At 41.5% G+C, this 19,115-nt stretch overlaps 1 protein-coding gene across 1 annotated transcript in view; it reads right to left on the bottom strand.

Annotated features, from left to right (window-relative positions):
• The window catches only part of tcea1 (transcription elongation factor A (SII), 1), a 71,582-nt gene that overhangs the window by 15,836 nt on the left and 36,631 nt on the right, over positions 1-19,115 (bottom strand). Inside the window, exons 4-7 of the mRNA XM_060824335.1 lie at positions 14,020-14,107; positions 13,298-13,443; positions 8,110-8,166; positions 6,276-6,430 (exon numbers count right to left, since the gene is read on the bottom strand). Of these exons, the coding sequence (XP_060680318.1) occupies positions 6,276-6,430; positions 8,110-8,166; positions 13,298-13,443; positions 14,020-14,107 (446 nt within the window). The remainder of the gene's footprint in view (positions 1-6,275; positions 6,431-8,109; positions 8,167-13,297; positions 13,444-14,019; positions 14,108-19,115) is intronic.

The raw sequence follows: 19,115 nt of genomic DNA, 5'->3' as shown, positions 1-19,115 counted from the left end.
GAATTTTCATTTAAACAAGAGTTGCTAACCTAGAGATTGTTCTGAACTGAAAAAAAAGTTAATAATGTTTCAGATTTACGATACCTGTCCTAAACACAACAATATAAACATCTTTCCATTGACACCATAGGGTTTACTCTTTGACTAGGTCAGGTCACTTTTCTGGAAGGACTCTCCGATTTTGCTGTTTTTAAAAAGAAAACACTTTAGAGCTGATAGGAACACCCACCTGCATCAATATAATACAAAGTCCAAAAGTATTCATAAATATAAAATTGTGCACCCTTCACCACACTTGATATATTCAGATTTCATTTTTCACCTTCAAACATCAAAGCAAAAATGTGATACTTTCAGCAGCTAGTGATAATTTTGAAGATCATCAACAATTTAACCGAAAATACTCTATTACCCTAGTTGTAGTTCATTTTCCAAAGGACTAACAGATAGGCTGACCTTAATTATTGTAAAAGAAACATGTTTAGTGCAATTATAAACATAGAAACCTATTGTGGAAGGAGGCCATTCATCCTACTATGCATGTACTTGCTTTTTAGAAGAGCAGTCTCATCATGCCCGGAATGCTGCAACTTCTCAACAAGTATCTATCAATTACCTTTTAAATTTATTTACGCACTAAGCTTCTACCAGATTTTTAAGTACAATGCTCTAGATTTTGAAATTTTCATTGCATAACAGAACGTTCGATAAAGATTTTGTATCTTTGACCTCTCATAAATGATCCACTTGCCAAAGGATCAATATTGTAGCACCTACTTGTTAAAATATGCCATTTTCTTGTAAACCCCTTTAGGTCACCTTTCAACTTTGTTACAAGTTTAACAGTCCTACTTTATCTAACTATCCTCACAACTGCTATTCATTCTAATCTTGATAAACTATTTCTGTACCCTTTCTAAACCTGCATTCGCTGATACGTGGTGTCCAGACTTGTTCATAATACTTCAGCGGAGATCTAACCAGTAATCTGTAAAGGATTTTGAATGATTAATTTGCTTTAATGTTCTTTTCCTTTATTTGTGAACTAAAATATCTCACTTGTCCTTAAACCAACTTATCAACTTGCCCTACTTTGCCAAGTATTTGCATATATGAACACAAAAGGACTCTGTGCACCTATATTAATAAAAATCATACCTTATTGTCTTTCCGGTTAGTTCTTGCATATGCATCATTCACAATGCTTCTGCGCATTTCACTATTCTGTCAATGTCACTCTGTAGACTATAATTATTCTTGTCACCAAGTTTCACATCATCTATAAACTCTAAAATGCTATTTCCAATTCCCATATTTCAGTCTTCAAAAATTGCAAAGAGTAATGAATTTAATACTGAGTGTCAGGGAACACAGCTGCAAACAAGCTGTGAAAAAACATTCATCCATTCTTTGCTTCCTCTAACCAAGCTTATTATGCATCTATACCACTACTTTCCTCTTAGCTGTATGGGTTTCCATCATCTAAATAACATTTGCTGACCTGAGTATCTTCCATAAAGCTATACGTGATCATCTACTTTACTACCTTGATCAACTTTCTGATACCTCAAATAATTCAATTCAGTTAGTCAGACAAATTTATCTTTAATAAATCTACATTTGTTGCCTCGATTAGCCCATTTCCTCTTTAAAAAAAGCTCATTTTGTCTCTGATAAATGTTTCCAGTAACTTTCTCAGAGGTGCTAATTACATCCGGACATACATTTCTCATTGGTTCCTCTGTACCTCAGAGGTGTACATCTGTACTTCCATGGTTTATCCCTCTCCTTTTATGAGAAGTGTTTGAACATGATCAAGCTTTCCAGTAGTATTCTTTTATCTAATGAGGATTGAAAGATGGAGGATAATGCCTCGATTATTTTTCCCTCCCCTTTACCCCAGCCTCACTTCCCATCATGCATGCCCCTCTCTTTTAGTTTCAGTTCCTCTCTCATGTTCCAAGGCCAGGATCCATCAATCTGAAAAGTAGTAAGGAAACAATGATCTAAATAACTGTGGGACCAGCAGGGCCCAGACAATGTGGTTTTGTAGCATCCTGCAACAGTGAGGATACTCCACGTGTATGATCTGTACATATAGGAACACTTTCGTCCAAGCAGGCAGTGAAAGAACTTGCAGGACCTTTGTTAATTTGGAACATAGAAAATGAAGTCAAACAAACATTGTCAGAATTAGAAAAGAGAGATTATGTAAGATATATTGAGGATATATATAACTTGGAGTAAGGTAGAGGGTAAAATGAGCCATGAATATTTGGATATCTAGGGGTGTAGGTTTGCTCGCTGAGTTGTAGGTTTGATATCCAGACGTTTCATTACCTGGCCAGGTAACATCATCAGTGGCGATCTCCAAGTGAAGCGAAGCTGTCATCTCCTGCTTTCTATTTATAGGTTTGTCCTGGATGGGGTTCCTGGGGTTTGTGGTGATGTCATTTCCTGTTCGTTTTCTAAGGGGATTCATAGCAGAAGCGGTAATGCAAAGACTAGAACAAACAGCCCTACAACTATCAAACCAAAAATCTGGGTCCGCTACGTAATGACACCTTTGTCATCACAAAACAAAACAAGATAGAAGAGACATATAACATCATGAACAATACCCTCACAGGCATAAAGTTCACCAAGGAGGAAGAAACCGACAACAAACTTGCATTCCTGGACATCACAGTCGAAAGAAAGGACAACGGAGAACTACAAACCTGCGTATACAGAAAACTGACAAACATTGACCAAATACTTAACTACACCAGCAACCATCCTAACACACACAAACGAAGCTGTATCAGAACACTATTCCAACGAGCCACCACACACTGCAGCACAGACGAACTTCGGAAAACAGAGGAGAGCCACCTATACAACAACATATTCAAGAAGAATGGACACTCAAAAAATACAGTCCGCAGATTCCTCAAGAACAAACCACGACAAGTAGACCAAACACAGCCAGAAACCCTAACTACCTTACCATGCATCAAAGAAGTTTCAGAAATGACAGCCAGACTACTAAGAGCCCTAGGAATCCTCGTAGCACACAAACCCACCAACACTCTCAAACAAAAACTAACAAACTTAAAAGACCCAGTACAACCCATGGACAAAACCAATGTCATCTACAAAATTCCATGCAAGGACTGCCACAAATATTACGTAGGACAAACAGGAAGAAAGTTAGCCACCAGGATACACGAACACCAGTTAGCCACAAAAAGACACGACCCTCTCTCCCTTGTAGCCCTACACATGGATGAAAAAAACCCACCATTTAGACTGGGACAACACATCTATCCTGGGATAGGCTAAGCAAAGACATGCCAGAAAATTCCTAGAAGCCTGGCACTCCAACCACAACGCCATAAACAAACACATAGATCTAGATACCATCTATCAACCCCTCAGAAAACGAACAGGAAATGACATCACCACAAACCCCAGGAACTGCATCCAGGAGAAAGATATAAATAGAAAGCAGGAGACAACAGCTTTGCTTCACTTGGAGGTCGCCACTGATGATGTTACCTAGCCAGGTAATGAAACGTCTGGATATCAAACCTACAGCTCAGCGAGCAAACCTACACCCTAAACCTCAACCTGAGCTACAAACCTTGCAAAAATTTGGATATCTGATACCTCTGAGGTACGGGGGAACCAATAACCAATAAGAAATGTAAGCCCAGATGGTGCTTCTGCAATAATGGAAAAAAAAAGGGCAGATGCTAAATAAATGAAATATTAACAAGATGCATTAAGATGATCTTTTAACTTGTCTAAAAAATATTTACTGAAATGTGTAAGCTAACTAGAATGTTAAAGTCAAATAGGAAACAATACTGTAAACATGATGATTCATTCTATGGTCAAATAGTTAACTGAGGAAGATCAAAGCATAAACAACTGACAGACAGAAACAAACAATGTGACTGCTAACTGAATAAGTCTGAAAGCTGGTGTGCCCCTGTAATCCTGTTCAGAAAAGCAATGCAGAATTGTCACAGAGAAATACTTTGAAGACCTAGAAACAGCAAGGAAAAGAGCACCTATAACCCATGTGCAATAAAGAACTCAACTGAATATTGGACACTTTAATAAAGGGAAATTGCCAAGCTGGCTGGCTGACTTCCAAACTTTTCATCTCCCTATGTAGCCTCTGGATGGAGCACTTAACCTGGAGGCTACACTGCACTGAAGATGTTACCGAGGTGGGAGACGAAACATTTGCAAGAAAATCAACCAGCTCTGCAAACCGACCAACAAATTCAACCACAACCCGAGCTACAGATCATCACTAAAACCCTAAAAAAGGGAAATCACTAGAGGACAAATATGGTCTTGTTAATAATTATCTATGTCCACCACTGAAAAGGACATAAAAACATAAAAAGGATAAGGACTTCAAAGGCTCCAGCGAAGTCAAGATGCAGGATGACAACTCTCAAGAACTGATCCATGTTGAGTTCGGTGTGCTATTCTTGGGTAATTCAAAGATTTAAAGAAGTCAGGCACTAAGATGAAAAACAAGCTGAAGAAGAGCTGTTCGAACAAGGTAACTGTGCTGTCTCAATCTCTATCAGTATTCATTACATCGGTATTGTCTCCTGTTTGACTTTAACATTCTGGTTAGCTTACACATTTCCGCAAATATTTTTTAGACAAAGTTAAAAGACCATCTTAATGCATCTTGTTAATATTTCATTTATTTAACAACTGCCCTTGTTCTTTTTACATTATTGCAGAAGCATCATCTGGGCACATATTTCTCATTGCGATACGCCTTTGCTGTATAATTAGCATGCTGTATCCTGTCTTACACTTCTGTTGAGCTCAGCATTCCACCCTATGGTTACAATCAATTCTGTGTTTCAACCAGTCACAAATATAACAGTCTCAGCATCAATCAACAAGATCATACTTTATCTTCATTATGATTCAACATACCTGCCTTTACTCCATACTCTCAACATCTACGCTAATCAAAAATCCATCAATCTCAGATCTAATTTGAGTAAAGTGAGTTCCAAACTTTAACAAGCCTGTGTACATAGAAGCACTTCCTAATTTCACAGTGAGACTTACTTAAATCAATAATTTCTGTTATCATTCGACTCAACTTCCTGGTCCTCGATAACCTAATAAGGAGAAAAAGGTTTCTTCCAGTCTAGTTCCCCTTCAAGTACTGAAAATTTATGTCAAACTACGTCTCAACCTTTTAAATTTCAAGAAATACAAACACAGTTTGTTCAATTTCTCCTCATAGCTTTTTGAATTTCGATATTATTCTAGTAAACATCCTTCCAAATCTCACATACTGAGCCTAAGAAGTGGAATCCAGGTCTGCTCATAGTAGTACAGGACTGGTCAAACAGAATTTTGCATAACTAAAGTATTACTAAACTTTTGCACATTTGAGCACTCTAAAAAGACAGACTTGCATTGCTACAGCACTTTTAATACCTGGATGTCCGAAAGCACTTTACAGTCAAAATGTAATCATTAATGTAATGTAGGAAACTCAGCAGTCAACTTGCACACTGTAAACTCTCATATACAGCAATATGATAGCAGCCAGAGAATCTATTTGCTTGATGTTCATTGATGGACAGTCTTTGGCAAGGATGTCCGGAGTAACTCAAAAGCTCTTCAAAATAGGGCCTAACTTTAACGTCTAATCCAAAAGACAGCACCTATTACAATCCTGCAATCCCTCAGTCCTGTAGTGGAGTGTCCACCTTGAGTTTTGGGCTCAGGTTCTAGAATCTGACCCAGTGTGAATGCACCAACAGACCTGTAATTGATATTCAAAATATTAGGGCCAGCATTCTGGTAGACTTCTGTCCAAAACATAAAAGATTGGGAACCCTATACTAATTTAAGGGGAGGCAGTGTAATTGTAGTAAAGTTACTGAACTGATAAACTAAGTATCAGGCTTATGCTCTGGGAACACATGCTTGAATTCCACCATAGCAGACAGGGAAATTTGAAATCAATCAAAAAATTGGGAGTTTAAATATAATCTGTCAACCATATAATAATTGATTGGGTCACTAATATCCTTTAGGGAAGGAAAACTACCATGTCTAGTCTATATGCAACTGCAGAACCACAACAGTGTGGCTGACTCTTAACTGCCCTCTATAATGGCTGTAGGGTGCTCTCATTTCAAGGACAATTAGGGATGATAATTAATGCTAGCCTTGCCAGAAAAAGATGCATCCCATGTAAGAATTAAAAATACAGCAAAAAAAACCTTGCTTACCTCTGCAGTCATTTTTGCTAATCTGTCTGGTGCTATATTTCCACACAGGACATTCCTCCTCAGATTAGGGTTTTTTGAATCTTTCAGATTTGCAATTCTGCTCCTCACTCTGTTTTTATATTTCATATCTGTGTTTTTAAATTCCTGGTACACACGTCAAAAATGGTTAAGGAAATTCATGCATCTTTGTTTTACTAAAAACCGTGTTTAGAGTGTCACTTGTATGTAAGGTTATAAATTGAAATCAGTATGCTTTTGTAAAGAGTGATGGTCATTCAGCCAATTTCAAATTACAAATGTCCAAATATTACAGTTTTTTAATTACATCATGATATTTTATCATGATCATAAACATAAAAAAATCTTGGAATAACAATTAAATGAATCCTCTTAAACATGCATTCTATACACATTAGATAGCAAACAATACACATTTATGAGATGAATAATTTGGCTCTTCTTGGATTCAGTTCGGAGGGGAATGAACAGATTTTGTCTAATATTCAAGCAGGCACCTGCTGTCCTTAATTAATTTATGAAAGCGCTGCTGTTTTGTGGGCATATTTTCCTCAGAGATAGTTTGAGTGTTTGGATGCAAAGGGATTCATTATTTCAAGCAGCCTCCAGATATTTGTCCCTGGCTAGCCAAGTACCAAACATTGCTTGTTTGCTTTGGGATGCATTCCACAGGTACTTAAGGCACTTCGGCGGAGGGATGTACTTCTTAAAAGTGGGAAGTATGCAACCATTTGCAGATCTGAGTATTATCTTGAATTACATGATTCAAGGGGAACTCAGGCCAGCAAACAGTACATGAAGCTCTTGTATCGCAGGCTTATCAGGTTGATATGTAATTATAAGTTCTTGTGTAACAGGAAGAGAATACTAACCATCAGAAGGATCAATTTAGTTAATTTAACCATAGTGAATAATGGATTTAAAACCTTGCCAGTTTTAATGAAAAGCAAAATAAAAAGAATTATTTTGCTTTTTGACTTTTAACCAACAAGCAAAACAAACCAAACCATTAACACCACCTGCACCTTTCAGGAGTGGAGGCAATCTATATGACATTTTATAGGTTCAATTCTTGGAAGGATTCACAGAAAAAGGGTGCTCACAACTCAACAATATTTACGGATGCTCATCATCAAACTTGGTATGACTGAAGCACAATATAACATCACCAGATTCAATACTTAGGAGTCATTTAAAATCTGCATGCTCAGGCATCTCCACTCTTAATCGTCCATTAACAGTTAATGCAGAACCTTAAGGTTTTGAGTCTCTGATATTTAGTATATTAAGCAAGTGTAGTGAGATCTACAGTGCTGATAAGTAAGAACTTCACTTAGCTGAAAAAACTGGGTAAGATGAGTTACACAGTTCGGGTCTGAGACTGTTCAAGTCCAGGCAGCATTCTCTTAATGCAAGCTGCCTTTCAGAAAAGACAACATAGCCTTTTCAGACATAAATGGCAAAACACCAGTAAAGCTACATTTCACTCAGAAATAAAAAGTTATTTTAGAAAATAATTTGACTGTGTTCTGTGCAAATAATGTTCTCAATTTTGGTTGCATTGGGTGAGAGGAATTGAAGAACAAAACATACAACAGATCAACAATTATTACAAAAACAAATTCACTGCAGTGACAATTAGGTAAATTCACTAATTTAGTATTTTAAAATCCCCTTCCATTGCTATTTCCCATTGCTGAACCTCTTTTAGACATCAGTTCCCTAAGTTCGATACAGAATTACACTGTCTTGATATAAGCTCAAATTCTGACCAGCTGAAATAGTGAAGGTTTCAATTACTTCTTCAGAAGGATATTTTCCTCAATTTGAGCTCCAAGTTCATCACAATCTGAGCCAATGGCTATGTAATCACCTGAAATGAGATGGAAAAAAATGACCAATCACCAACATTAACTTTCTCCTCTGTGAAAGAACATACAGTGAATACCAACAAATATGGAAGTGAAATGACAAGTTACTTTTATGCCCAAGCTTCCACATCAATAAACATTTAGTCTCAGTGTAAAGACAATCTTCAAGCAACAACATTTCTCCAAACTGCTTTATTACAGCACAGAAGTCTAATCATCATTTCAGTTACGGTCAAAAATATCTGACCAGAATAAAACCATCTCCTACCTCACTTTGGAAAGCATTTTTCAGTCCTAAGGCAGAATCATGACTGTATTTCAGTTTTGCCACTGATAGCACAGGGAAAATGTCCTGCTTCTTTAGCTTGCATGGAATAAAGTTTGGAAAGTTTGGGGACCAAATGGATAGCATTTGAAATTGGGCAGAGGAAAATTCAATGATAAAGTGCCCTGTGTCCAAATGAATGATTTAGGTACCATGCAATTTCAGAGTTGAGAGTGTCTTTCTGGAAAAGCACAGCAGGTCAGGCAGCATCAGAGGAGCAGGAGAATTGACGTTTTGGGCATGAGCCCTCCATCAGGAATGAGGCTTGTGGGCTGGGATGCTGAGAGATAAATGGGAGGAGGGGTGGGGGAGGTAGCTGAGAATGCGATAGGTAGATGAAGGAGAGGGAGAAAGTGATAGGTCGGAGAGGAGGGTGAAGTGGATAGATGGGAAAGATGATGGACAGGTCAAGGGTGGTGCTGAGTTGGAGGCTTGGACTGGGATAATGTGGGGGGAGGGAAAATGAGGAAACTGGTGAAATCCACATTGAGGCCGTGGGGTTGCAGTGTCCCAAGGTGGAATATGACATTCTTCCTCCAGTCGTTGGGTGGTAAGGATTTGGCAATGGAGGCAGCCCAGACCTAGACTGGGAGGGGGAGTTGAAGTGTTCAGCCATGGGACGGTGGGGTTGGTTGGTGCAGGCATCCCAGTGATGTTCTCTGAAATGATCCGCAAGTAGGTGCCCTCCCTCCTCGATGTAGAGGAGACCACACCTGGTGCAATGGATACAGTAGATGACATTGGTGGCGATACAGGTAAATGTCTGTCAGATGTGGAAGGATCCTTTGGGGCCTTGGACGGAAGTGAGGGGAGTGGTGTGGGCGCAGGTTTTGCACTTCCTGCTGTGGCAGGGGAAGATGCCGGGAGTGGGGTGTGGGCTGGTGGGGGGCATAGATCTGACGAAGGAGTCACGGACGGAATGGTCTCCATAGAAGGCTGATAGGGAAAAATATCTGGTGGTGGGGTCCACTTGTAGGTGGCAGAAGGTGATGAGATGTATGCAGAGGTTGGTGGGGTGGAAGGTGAGGACTAGAGAGGTTCTGTCCTTGTTGCATTTGGACGGGTGGGGTTCGGGAAGGGGAGGTGCCAGAAGTGGAGAAGATGCACTGGAGGGCATCGTTGACCGCCTGGGAAGGGAAATTACGATCGTGGAAGGAGGCCATCTGAGATTTTAAGGTGGAATTGAACATCCTGGGAACAGATACGGTGGAGGAGAAGGAATTGGGAATAAGTACTGGCGTTTTTCCAGGAGGTGGTGTAGTCTAGCTGTGGGAGTTGTTGGGCTTGTACTGGATGACCGTGGTTAGTCAGTTGCCAGAGTTGGAGAAGCGCAGAAAGGGGAGGGAGGTGACCGAAATGGTTCAGGTGAATTTGAGGTTGGGGTAAAAAAATATTAGTGAAGTTGATGAACTGTTCAACCTCCTTGTGGGAGCACGAGGTAGAGCTGTTATAGTCATCGATATAGCGGAGGAACGGGTGGGGTGTGGTGCTGGTATAACTGCAAATGTTGGGCTGTGCCACGTACCCAACAAAGAGACAGGTACAGCTGGGTCCTCAAGCAGACTCGCTACCACAGCCACATCTCCTTCGTTAGTGCCTACCTACGGAACCGACTGATCCCACATGGCCTAAATGTTCGCCTCATCTTTCTCTACAAGGATCTCAGCGAGTCTCTCTCTCTCTCTCTCTCTCACTGCACCCCCCCCCCCCACTCCTCCAAGGTCATCTCCTCTGCCCTGAAGCTTTTCAGTCACATCCTGAAGCAGATTTGCTACCACAGCCATATCTCCTTCCTAAGTGCCTGCCTACAGAAATGACAGATCCCACGTGGACCAAGCAACCTCGAGTATTTCTTCCGCCGCCTCTGCGTCCACACCTACTTTATCAATCAAGGACCCCTTCTATCACCTCCAACACACCCCATCCACCTGGACACCCCGTGCTGACCTGCTACCCACTCTTGGCCACTTCATTTCTAACATGACATCGACTGCCTCAACCTTTCCACCCTGCTCACCCACTCCAACCTCCCGCCCTCAACATGCAGCCCTCTACTCCAACCCAAACCGCACCATCAAACCCGCAGAAAAAGGGGGGTAGTTTGGCAGCGGTACTGACCTCCACACCGCTGAAGCAAGGTGACAACTCACAGACACCTTCTCTTACCGCTCTCTCGACCATGACCTCACTTCCCATCACCAAACCATCATCATCCAGACCATCCACAACTTCATCACCTCAGGGGTCCTCCCATCCACAGCCGCCAACCTCATTGTCCACGAACACCACACCACCTAATTCTACCGACTAACTGAAGATTCACAAGCCTGACTTCCCCAGTTGACCATTGTCTCAGCCTGCTCCTGTCCCACTGAACTCATCTCTGCCTACCTTGACACCATGCTGTCCCTCTTAGTTCAGGGAACTCTCCACCTACATTCGGGACACCACCCACACCCTTCACCTCCTTCAGGATTTTCATTTCTCGGCCCCAAAGCCTCATCTTCACCATGAACATCCAACCCTGTACACATCCATCTGCCACAACGAAGGCATCCAAGCTCTGCGTTTCATCCTCTCATGCCTTCCCAACCAGTACCCTTCCACGACACCCTCTTTAGTTTGGCTGAATTGGTCCTCACCCTCAACAACTTCTCTTTCCAATCCTCCCACTTCCTTTTCACCACAGGGGTAGCCATGGGCACCCACATAGGATCCCGCTATGCCTGCCTGTTTGTCGGGAACATGGAACAGTCCATCTTCCGCAGTAACACCAGCGCCACCCCTCACCTGTTCCTCCACTACATCGTATTGGCACTACCTCGTGCTCCCACGAGGAGGTTAAAACAGTTAACCAACTTCACACCTTTCACCCTGACCTCAAATTCACCTGGACCATCTTGGACACCTCTCTCGCCCTCCTGGATCTCTCCATCTCCGGTGACTGACTAACCACAGACATCTTCTACAAGCCCACCAACTCCCACAGCTACCTAGACTACCACCCACCCTACCTCCTGTAAAAACGCCACTTATTCCCAATTCTTCCGCCTTCGCCGCATTTGTTCCCAGGGTCCCAGATGGGCTTCTTCCAAGATTGCAATTTCCCTTCCCAAATGGTCAACGTTGCTCTTCTGCGCATGTCTTCCACTTCCCGAGCCACCGCCCTTGAACCCCAACCCTCCCCATGAGAAAATGTGTAAGGTATGAGCAGGTGAGGAAAGTGTTAAGTTTTGAGTTTTGTGAAACAAAGGTTCAGTTAAGCATGACTCAGATCAGTTAAGAACTTGTAGTAAACAATGAGGCATTGGAGGCAAGGGTAGTGGTTTAACAAGATGAAAAAGCATTCAGTATGTAAAGTCAGTTCACAAGGTGAAGAGCCTTCATTACGTGAAGCCAAGTATTCATTGTATAATGCCAGATGGTTTAATCTTTACTATTGACACTCCCTGATTCTAACAGGTACCCAATCTTGATGCTTCTCCCTGTAAATGACTAGATAATTCATTCAGAATCTGCTGTTCGAGAGAGAAGATCAAGAACTCATGTCTCTGTGCACATGTGCGATCATTCTCTTTCCTTCCAGGACCCTGAATAACAATGAAGGTGGTAAACCAATACGGTGTCTCTGAGCATTTTGCTTCAACTGAGGTGGGATCAGGACGACACCAATGCAACAAGAACAGAACCTCCCACCGCTCAACTTCTACCCCACCAACCTCCACATATATCGCATCAGCCTCTGCCACTTCCGCCACCTACAAACGGACACCATCAGATATATTTTTTTCCTCCCCACCTCTTTCAGTTTTCTGGAAAGACCATTCCCTCTGCGAGTCCTTCGTCAGATCCATGACCGCCACCAGCCCACATGCAGGACCTTCCCCAGCCACCGTAGGAAATGCAAATACTGCACCCTCAAAGGCCCCAAAGGATTCTTCCACATCCGACAGGAATTTACCCAATCACCACCAATGTCAACTACTGTATCCATTTCACCAGATGTGGTCTCCTCTACATTGGGGAGAGAGGACACCTACTTGCGGATCATTTCAGAAAACATCTCTGGGACGCCCGTACCAACCAACCCCATGGTTGAACACTTCAACTCCCCCTCCCATTCCGCCATGGACATGCAGGTCCTGGGCATCCTCCACTGTCAAACCTTTACCACCCAACGACTGGAGGAAGAACATGTCATGTTCTGCCTTGGGACACTCCAATCCTACAGGATCAATGTAGATTTCACCAGTTTCCTCATTTCCCCCCCCCCCCACATTATCCTAGTCCAAGCCTCCAACTCGGCACCACCCTCATGACCTGTCCATCACCTTTCCAGCTATCCACTCCACCCTCCTCTCTGACCTATCAGCTTCTTCCTCTCCTTCATTTACCTATTGCACTCACTCTCAGCTACCTTCCCCCAACTCCACTTCCCCTCCCATTTATCTCTCAGTACCCCAGCCCACAAGCCTCATTCCTGATAAAGGGCTTACACTCAATGACAATTCTCCTGCTCCTCGGATATTGCCTGACATGCTGTGCTTTTCCAGCAAGACATACTCAACTCGGATCTGCAGTCCTCACTTTCTCCTGGCATGCTCACACCCATTAGCAAAGCTCAATGTTCAACACTCTACTGAGTGGCAAATCGCGATGGAACAAGCATTGAGGACTAGTGCTGGAGGTAATAGGAAAGTTGGAATGCTACCATTAAGCCCAGGCTCATTCCATTCTCCAAATATAAAATTACTTTAAAAATTAAGTAATTAAGATAAATTCTTTAAATAGATTGGCATGTGACTTACCATCTGTTTTCATTGCAGCGGCTAACATTTCTCTACATTTGATCCGCACCGAATCTGTGGTGAAAGGAGCCTGAGGATAACTTTTTAGTTGAAATGGCGACGGAGTATAGAATGCTTCATGGGGATTACTGGAATTGCTTCCTGAACTGTAAAAATAAAAATACAGTAGAAACCAAATCTCAGCATTCTGGCAGATGTTAAACTACTTCTGATAGGACACTATATGCCAAAACACAGCTAATTTACAAGCATGCTTGAAACAAAGTGAAATAACCACAAAGGCTTTAGGAATATTAAATTTGATTAGTTTGCTAATTGCATTAATTATATTTATTCTCAAATTCCAGACTTAATAATAAATAAACCAATTTTATCGGTGGCTACACAAGAATTCTGCCCCCCCCAAAATTTTATTAAATATGTATTTTCAACAGAAACTAGGAAGATATTTTCCAGGGAATAGCTGCAAACACACCTCCCCCTCAGTGTGTTCTGCTTCACAGATTCTAACAGAGATGAGTTGAGGGATGAAGTTTGTAATTTTTCAATCTAGTTCCAATCATCACAACGGACAGGTTTGTAAACAAATATCGGCAGAAGTAAAATCAAGAAACCACTGAGATGATGAGGAAGACTCCCCATTAATGAAAGCTATCAAGCCAATTTTTTTGAAGTTAGTGAGAGGTCTGATGCAGAAATTCTGTTAATTTTATTTTTGGAACCTTTCTTCTTTTGCTTCTGGACTGTTTTGTGCCAAGGACACCGAATCCCTTTTCTTCTCTTCTGAGGGTTTGTCAGTTGATGGGCCATCTGCAAAATAGCATTTGAATTAAAAATCATGTCAAAACCTTTTAAAAAAGACACTTTATTAAATAAAACAAGAAAATAAATACCACAGTAACATTCACATTATCTGCTGCCTCACCAACTGAAATCTAATCCATCTCGGATATCCTCCCCAGGGTTAAAAGTACTTATGTCAGTCTAAAGTAATTGAAAGAGAAGGTTGTGTAAAGTGAAAAATGTCAAAAAGGTAGAGAGCTTCAAATCCTCTGCATGTTGAAGATATATTTCCCATTCTGTTACGACAACCACAAACTGCAGAAAGGTAACTGACATTTTTGATTTACTGGTGCCACCCAATTCTGGTGTGCACTGTTTAACACACACTTTACTGTAGTGGAAAACCAAACAGAGCAAAGTAGGGACAGAACTGCAAGAGATACTATTCACGACTGACCACTTGTATGCAAAAGAAGCAATTCTTATGATTTCAATTCCTAGGTCATTGAAAGACTTTAGGTCAAGATTGTTTTAAAAACAATCACTTCAGCACACCATGTGTAATTGTAGTTTTTTTTATATATTGACAGCAAACAATATTTTGATTATCTCTGAAAAATTCAATTACAGGTAATTTTATAATGCCATACTTGTATTCCAGTGAAACTTCGCTTAATAGAAATAACGGGGTCTATGGGAAAAGTGGGATTAGAGGCAGACCAGCAAAAAAAATCACTCACGATCGTTCAGAAATCAACCAAAGGGCACATTACAGTACAGCCCAAATGAAGTTCAAATCATACTTATTAACAAAACAAAGTAAATTTAACATTACATTTTAAAAATGTCAGAAAGCTGCTCTCTGTACAGTACCTTTCACAAGAAAGTTGCTCTGTCAGCAGCTGACGTCAGCGCATGCGTGGTATGGCATGAAAACCAGCGCTGACATTGCGCCGTGTGCAGAATGGCACAACGACCATGAAATAAGTCAAAAGATAGAGCGGTCCAAAGCCTCTGCAAGTTGACGATACATTCTGCAATCAGTTACGATAACCACAAACTATAATTAAAGTACTATAGATGGGTCAGTTTTTTTCCCAATGTGTGCAGGAGGTTTTCCTGACACAGTATGTAGATAGGCCAACAAGAGGTGAAGCCACATTGGATTTGGTACTGGGTAATGAACCAGGCCAGGTGTTAGATTTGGAGGTAGATGAGCACTTTGCTGATAGTGACCACAATCCGATTATGTTTACTTGAGCAATGGAAAGGGATAGGTATGTACTGCAGGGCAAGAGTTATAGCTGGGGAAAAGCTAATTACGATGTGATTAGGCAAGATTTAGGATGGAGAAGAAAACTGCAAGAGATGGGCACAAGTGAAATGTGGAGTTTCTGCGTGTCCTTGATAAGTATGTACCATTAAGGCTAGGAAGATGATGTCGAGTGAGGGAGCTGTGGTTTACTAAGGAAGTTGAATCGCATCAAGAGAAAGGCGGCGGCTTATGTTAGGATAAGGCGTGAAGGCTCAGTAAGGGCACTTGTAAGATACAAGCTATCCAGGAAAGACCTAAAGAGAGAACTAAGGGCCAGGAAGGGACATGAGAAGTCATTGGTAGATAGAATCAAGGAAAGCCCTAAAGTTTTCGATAGCTAAATCAGGAATAAAAGAATGACTAGAATAGGATTGGGGCAACCAAGGACAGTAGTGGGAAGTTGTGCATGGAGTTTGAGGAGATAGGAGAAGTGCTGAATTAATATTTTTCATCGGTATTCACATTGGAAAATAAACTGTTGTTGAGGACAAGACTATGATACAGGCTACTAGACTAGACGGGATTGAAGTTCACAAGGAGGAGGTGTTAGCAATTCTGGAAAAATGTGAAAATAGATAAATCCCTTGGGCCGGATGGGATTTATCCAATGATTCTATGGGAAGCCAGGGAGGAGATTGCAGAGCCTTTGGCTTTGATCTTTAAGTCATCACTGTCTATTGGAATGGTGCTAGAAGACTGGAGGACAGCAAATGTTGTCCCCTTGTTCAAGAATGGGAGCAGGGGCAATCCTCGTAATTATAGATCAGTGAGCCTTACTTCAGTTGTGGGTAAAATGCTGAAAGAGGCTATAAGAGAGGATTTATAATCATCAAGAAAGGAATAAGTTGATTAGGGATTGTCACAGCTTTGTGAAGGGTAGGTCGTGCCTCTCAAACTTTCTTTTGAGAAGGTGACCAAGCAGGTGGATGAGGGTAAAGCAATTGATGTGGTGTACATGGATATCTGATAAGGTTCCCCATGCTAGACTATTGCACAAAATACGGAGGCATGGGATTGAGGGTGATTTAGCGGTTTGGATCAGAAATTGGCTCGCTGAAAGAAGATAGAGGGTGGTGGTTGTTGGGAAATATTCATCCTGGAGATCAGTTACTAGTGGTGTACTGCAAGGAACTGTTTTGTGGCCACTACTGTTTGTCATTTTTATAAATGACCTGGAAGGAGGCATAGAAGGATGGGTTAATAAATTTACAGATGGCATTAAGATCGGTGGAATTGTGGACAGTGCCGAAGGATGTTGCAGGTTACAGAGGGAGATAGATAAGCTGCACAACTGGGCTGAGGGGTAGCAAATGGGAATTTAATGTGGAAAAGTGCGATTCACTTTGGAAGGAGCAACAAGGATAAAGTGTACTGCGGTAATTGTAAGATCCTTGGCTGTGTAGATGAGCAGAAAGATCTTGGTGTTCATGTACACAGATATCTGAAAGTTGCCACCCAGGTTGATAAGAAGGAATATGGTGTGTTAGCTTTTATTGGTAGAGGGATTGAGTTTCAGAACCACAAAGTCAACTTGCAGCCACAATTGGGGTATTACATAGAGTTCTGGTCACCGCATTATAAGGAAAGATGTGATAGCTTTGGAAAGGGTTCAGAGGACATTTACTAGGATGCTGCCTGGTATGGAGGGAAGGTCTTATGAGGTAAGGCTGAGGGACTTGAGGCTGTTTACGTTGGAGAGAAGAAAGCTGAGAGGTGACTTAAATGAGACATACAAGATAATCAGAGGGTTAGGTAAGGTGGACAGTGAGAGTCTTTTTCCTTGGATGGTGATGGCTAGCACAAGGGACACAGCTTTAAATTGAGGGGTGTTAAATATAGGACAGATGTCAGAGGTGGCTTCATTACTCAGAGTAGTAGAGGCTTGGAACATTCTGCCTGCAACTTCGTAGACTTGCCAACTTTAAGTGCATTTAAATGGTCATTGTATAAACATATGAATGAAAATGAAATAACGTAGGATAGATAGGCTTCAGATTGGCTCCACAGGTTAGTGCAACATTGAGGGCCGAAGGGCCTGAACTGCGCTGTGATGTTCCATGTTACAGCTGACATGCACAGAACAGCACAGAAACTAAGGCATGGACATTGGCATGCAGAGAATGGCACAGACTGGCACAGAGATTCTGGTATGGACGTTAGTGCATCAGCAAAACAAAGCGCATGAACTGATCCCCGCTGCAATCGGCTATTGCGAACCAAGGTAAGTGTTCTTGAAAGTATTATTCCTTCATTCTTCAGGAACATTATAGCCAAATTGCGCTGCCAAAACGCGTGTTATCCCAGAACTACCTGTTTGTTTAAAAGATGGATAGTTTGAAAAACATCTTATTAACATGAGGGTCATCAAGGCTTTATTCCACTATGGATATTTAGTGTCAGCATAACCTTCCAGTCAAATAACTAGAATGTTAAAATATAAAGTATGGATGCTACTTAACCCCATCTGCTATCTCAGAAATACACTTCTTAATATGCAGGTGTCAATCTCTCTGAACTATGCTATCAATACATATGGTTCAATTCCAACTGCTCCATAATACAACATTACGCTCTGGCAAGTTGCCATTTACGTCTTAAACATACTAAGGCTGGCACACTAGAATTTTTAAATTCAAAATTGTTGAATTTTACACAGTTTGGGCTTAGACACAGCAACAAGAATAAGAAAGCTGGTCAAAATACAGTAGGGTTCTGATTTTCATCCCTGGCAGAAACCAGACAGGAAACAGTTAAAATGAAGAATGGGAACTTGTAAACTCCAACCTGTTTAATTGCAATCTTCAATTAAAATAGTCCCCTAGCAAGATTCCCATGACCAAATATTCTGCCTTTTGCCACATCTTCGAAGAGCAATTACTCATATAGCATGGAAACATACCATTTGGTCCAACCAGATCAGACATACCATCTGACCTGCCATCATTTGGCCACTTATTCCTCTAAACCCTTCCTAAATGTTGTAATTATACCAGCCTCCACCACTTCCTTCAACAGCTCGCTCCATACACTCACCATCCTCTGCATGAAAACATTACCCCTCAGGTCCTTTTAAATTTTTTTTTCTCTTACATAAAACCTTAAGCCCTTCAGTTTTGCACTCCCCCATCCTAAGAAAAAAGACCGCGACCATTCACCTGATCCGTGCCTCTCAGGATTTTATAAACCTCTAAGATCACCCCTCATTCTCTGAAGGTCCAGGGAAAATAGTTCCAACCTATTCGCCTCTCCCCACAACTCAAACCCTCCAGTCCCGGCAACATACTTATAAATATCTTCTGCACCTTCTCAAGTTTAACAACATCTTTCCTATGGAAGGGCGACCAGAATTGTATGCAGCATTCTAAAAGGGATCTCATCAATGCCCTATGCATCAGAAACATGACATTCCAACTCCAACAGTCAATGCTCTCACTAGTGAAGGCAATGATGCCAAACAGCTTTTTCACACCCGTTTCTATGACTTAATTTTGAAGGAACTACACACCTGCACCTCTTTGTCAGCAATACCCCCAGGGCTCTACCATTAAGTCGAAGAGTGTGGTGCTTGGAAAGGCACAGCTGGTCAGACAGCATCTGAGAAGCAGCAGAATTAATGTTTCAGGCATAAGCCCTTCATCAGGAAAGCCCAAAACTTTGATTCTCCTGCTCCTTGGGTCATGCCTGACCAGCTGTACTTTGCCAGCACCACACTCTTCAACT

This window comes from Hemiscyllium ocellatum, chromosome 4 (genome assembly GCF_020745735.1).
Source record: "Hemiscyllium ocellatum isolate sHemOce1 chromosome 4, sHemOce1.pat.X.cur, whole genome shotgun sequence".
NCBI lineage: Eukaryota > Metazoa > Chordata > Chondrichthyes > Orectolobiformes > Hemiscylliidae > Hemiscyllium > Hemiscyllium ocellatum.
Note: the sequence above shows the minus strand (reverse complement) of the source record. Positions and strands in the feature narration are given on the sequence as shown.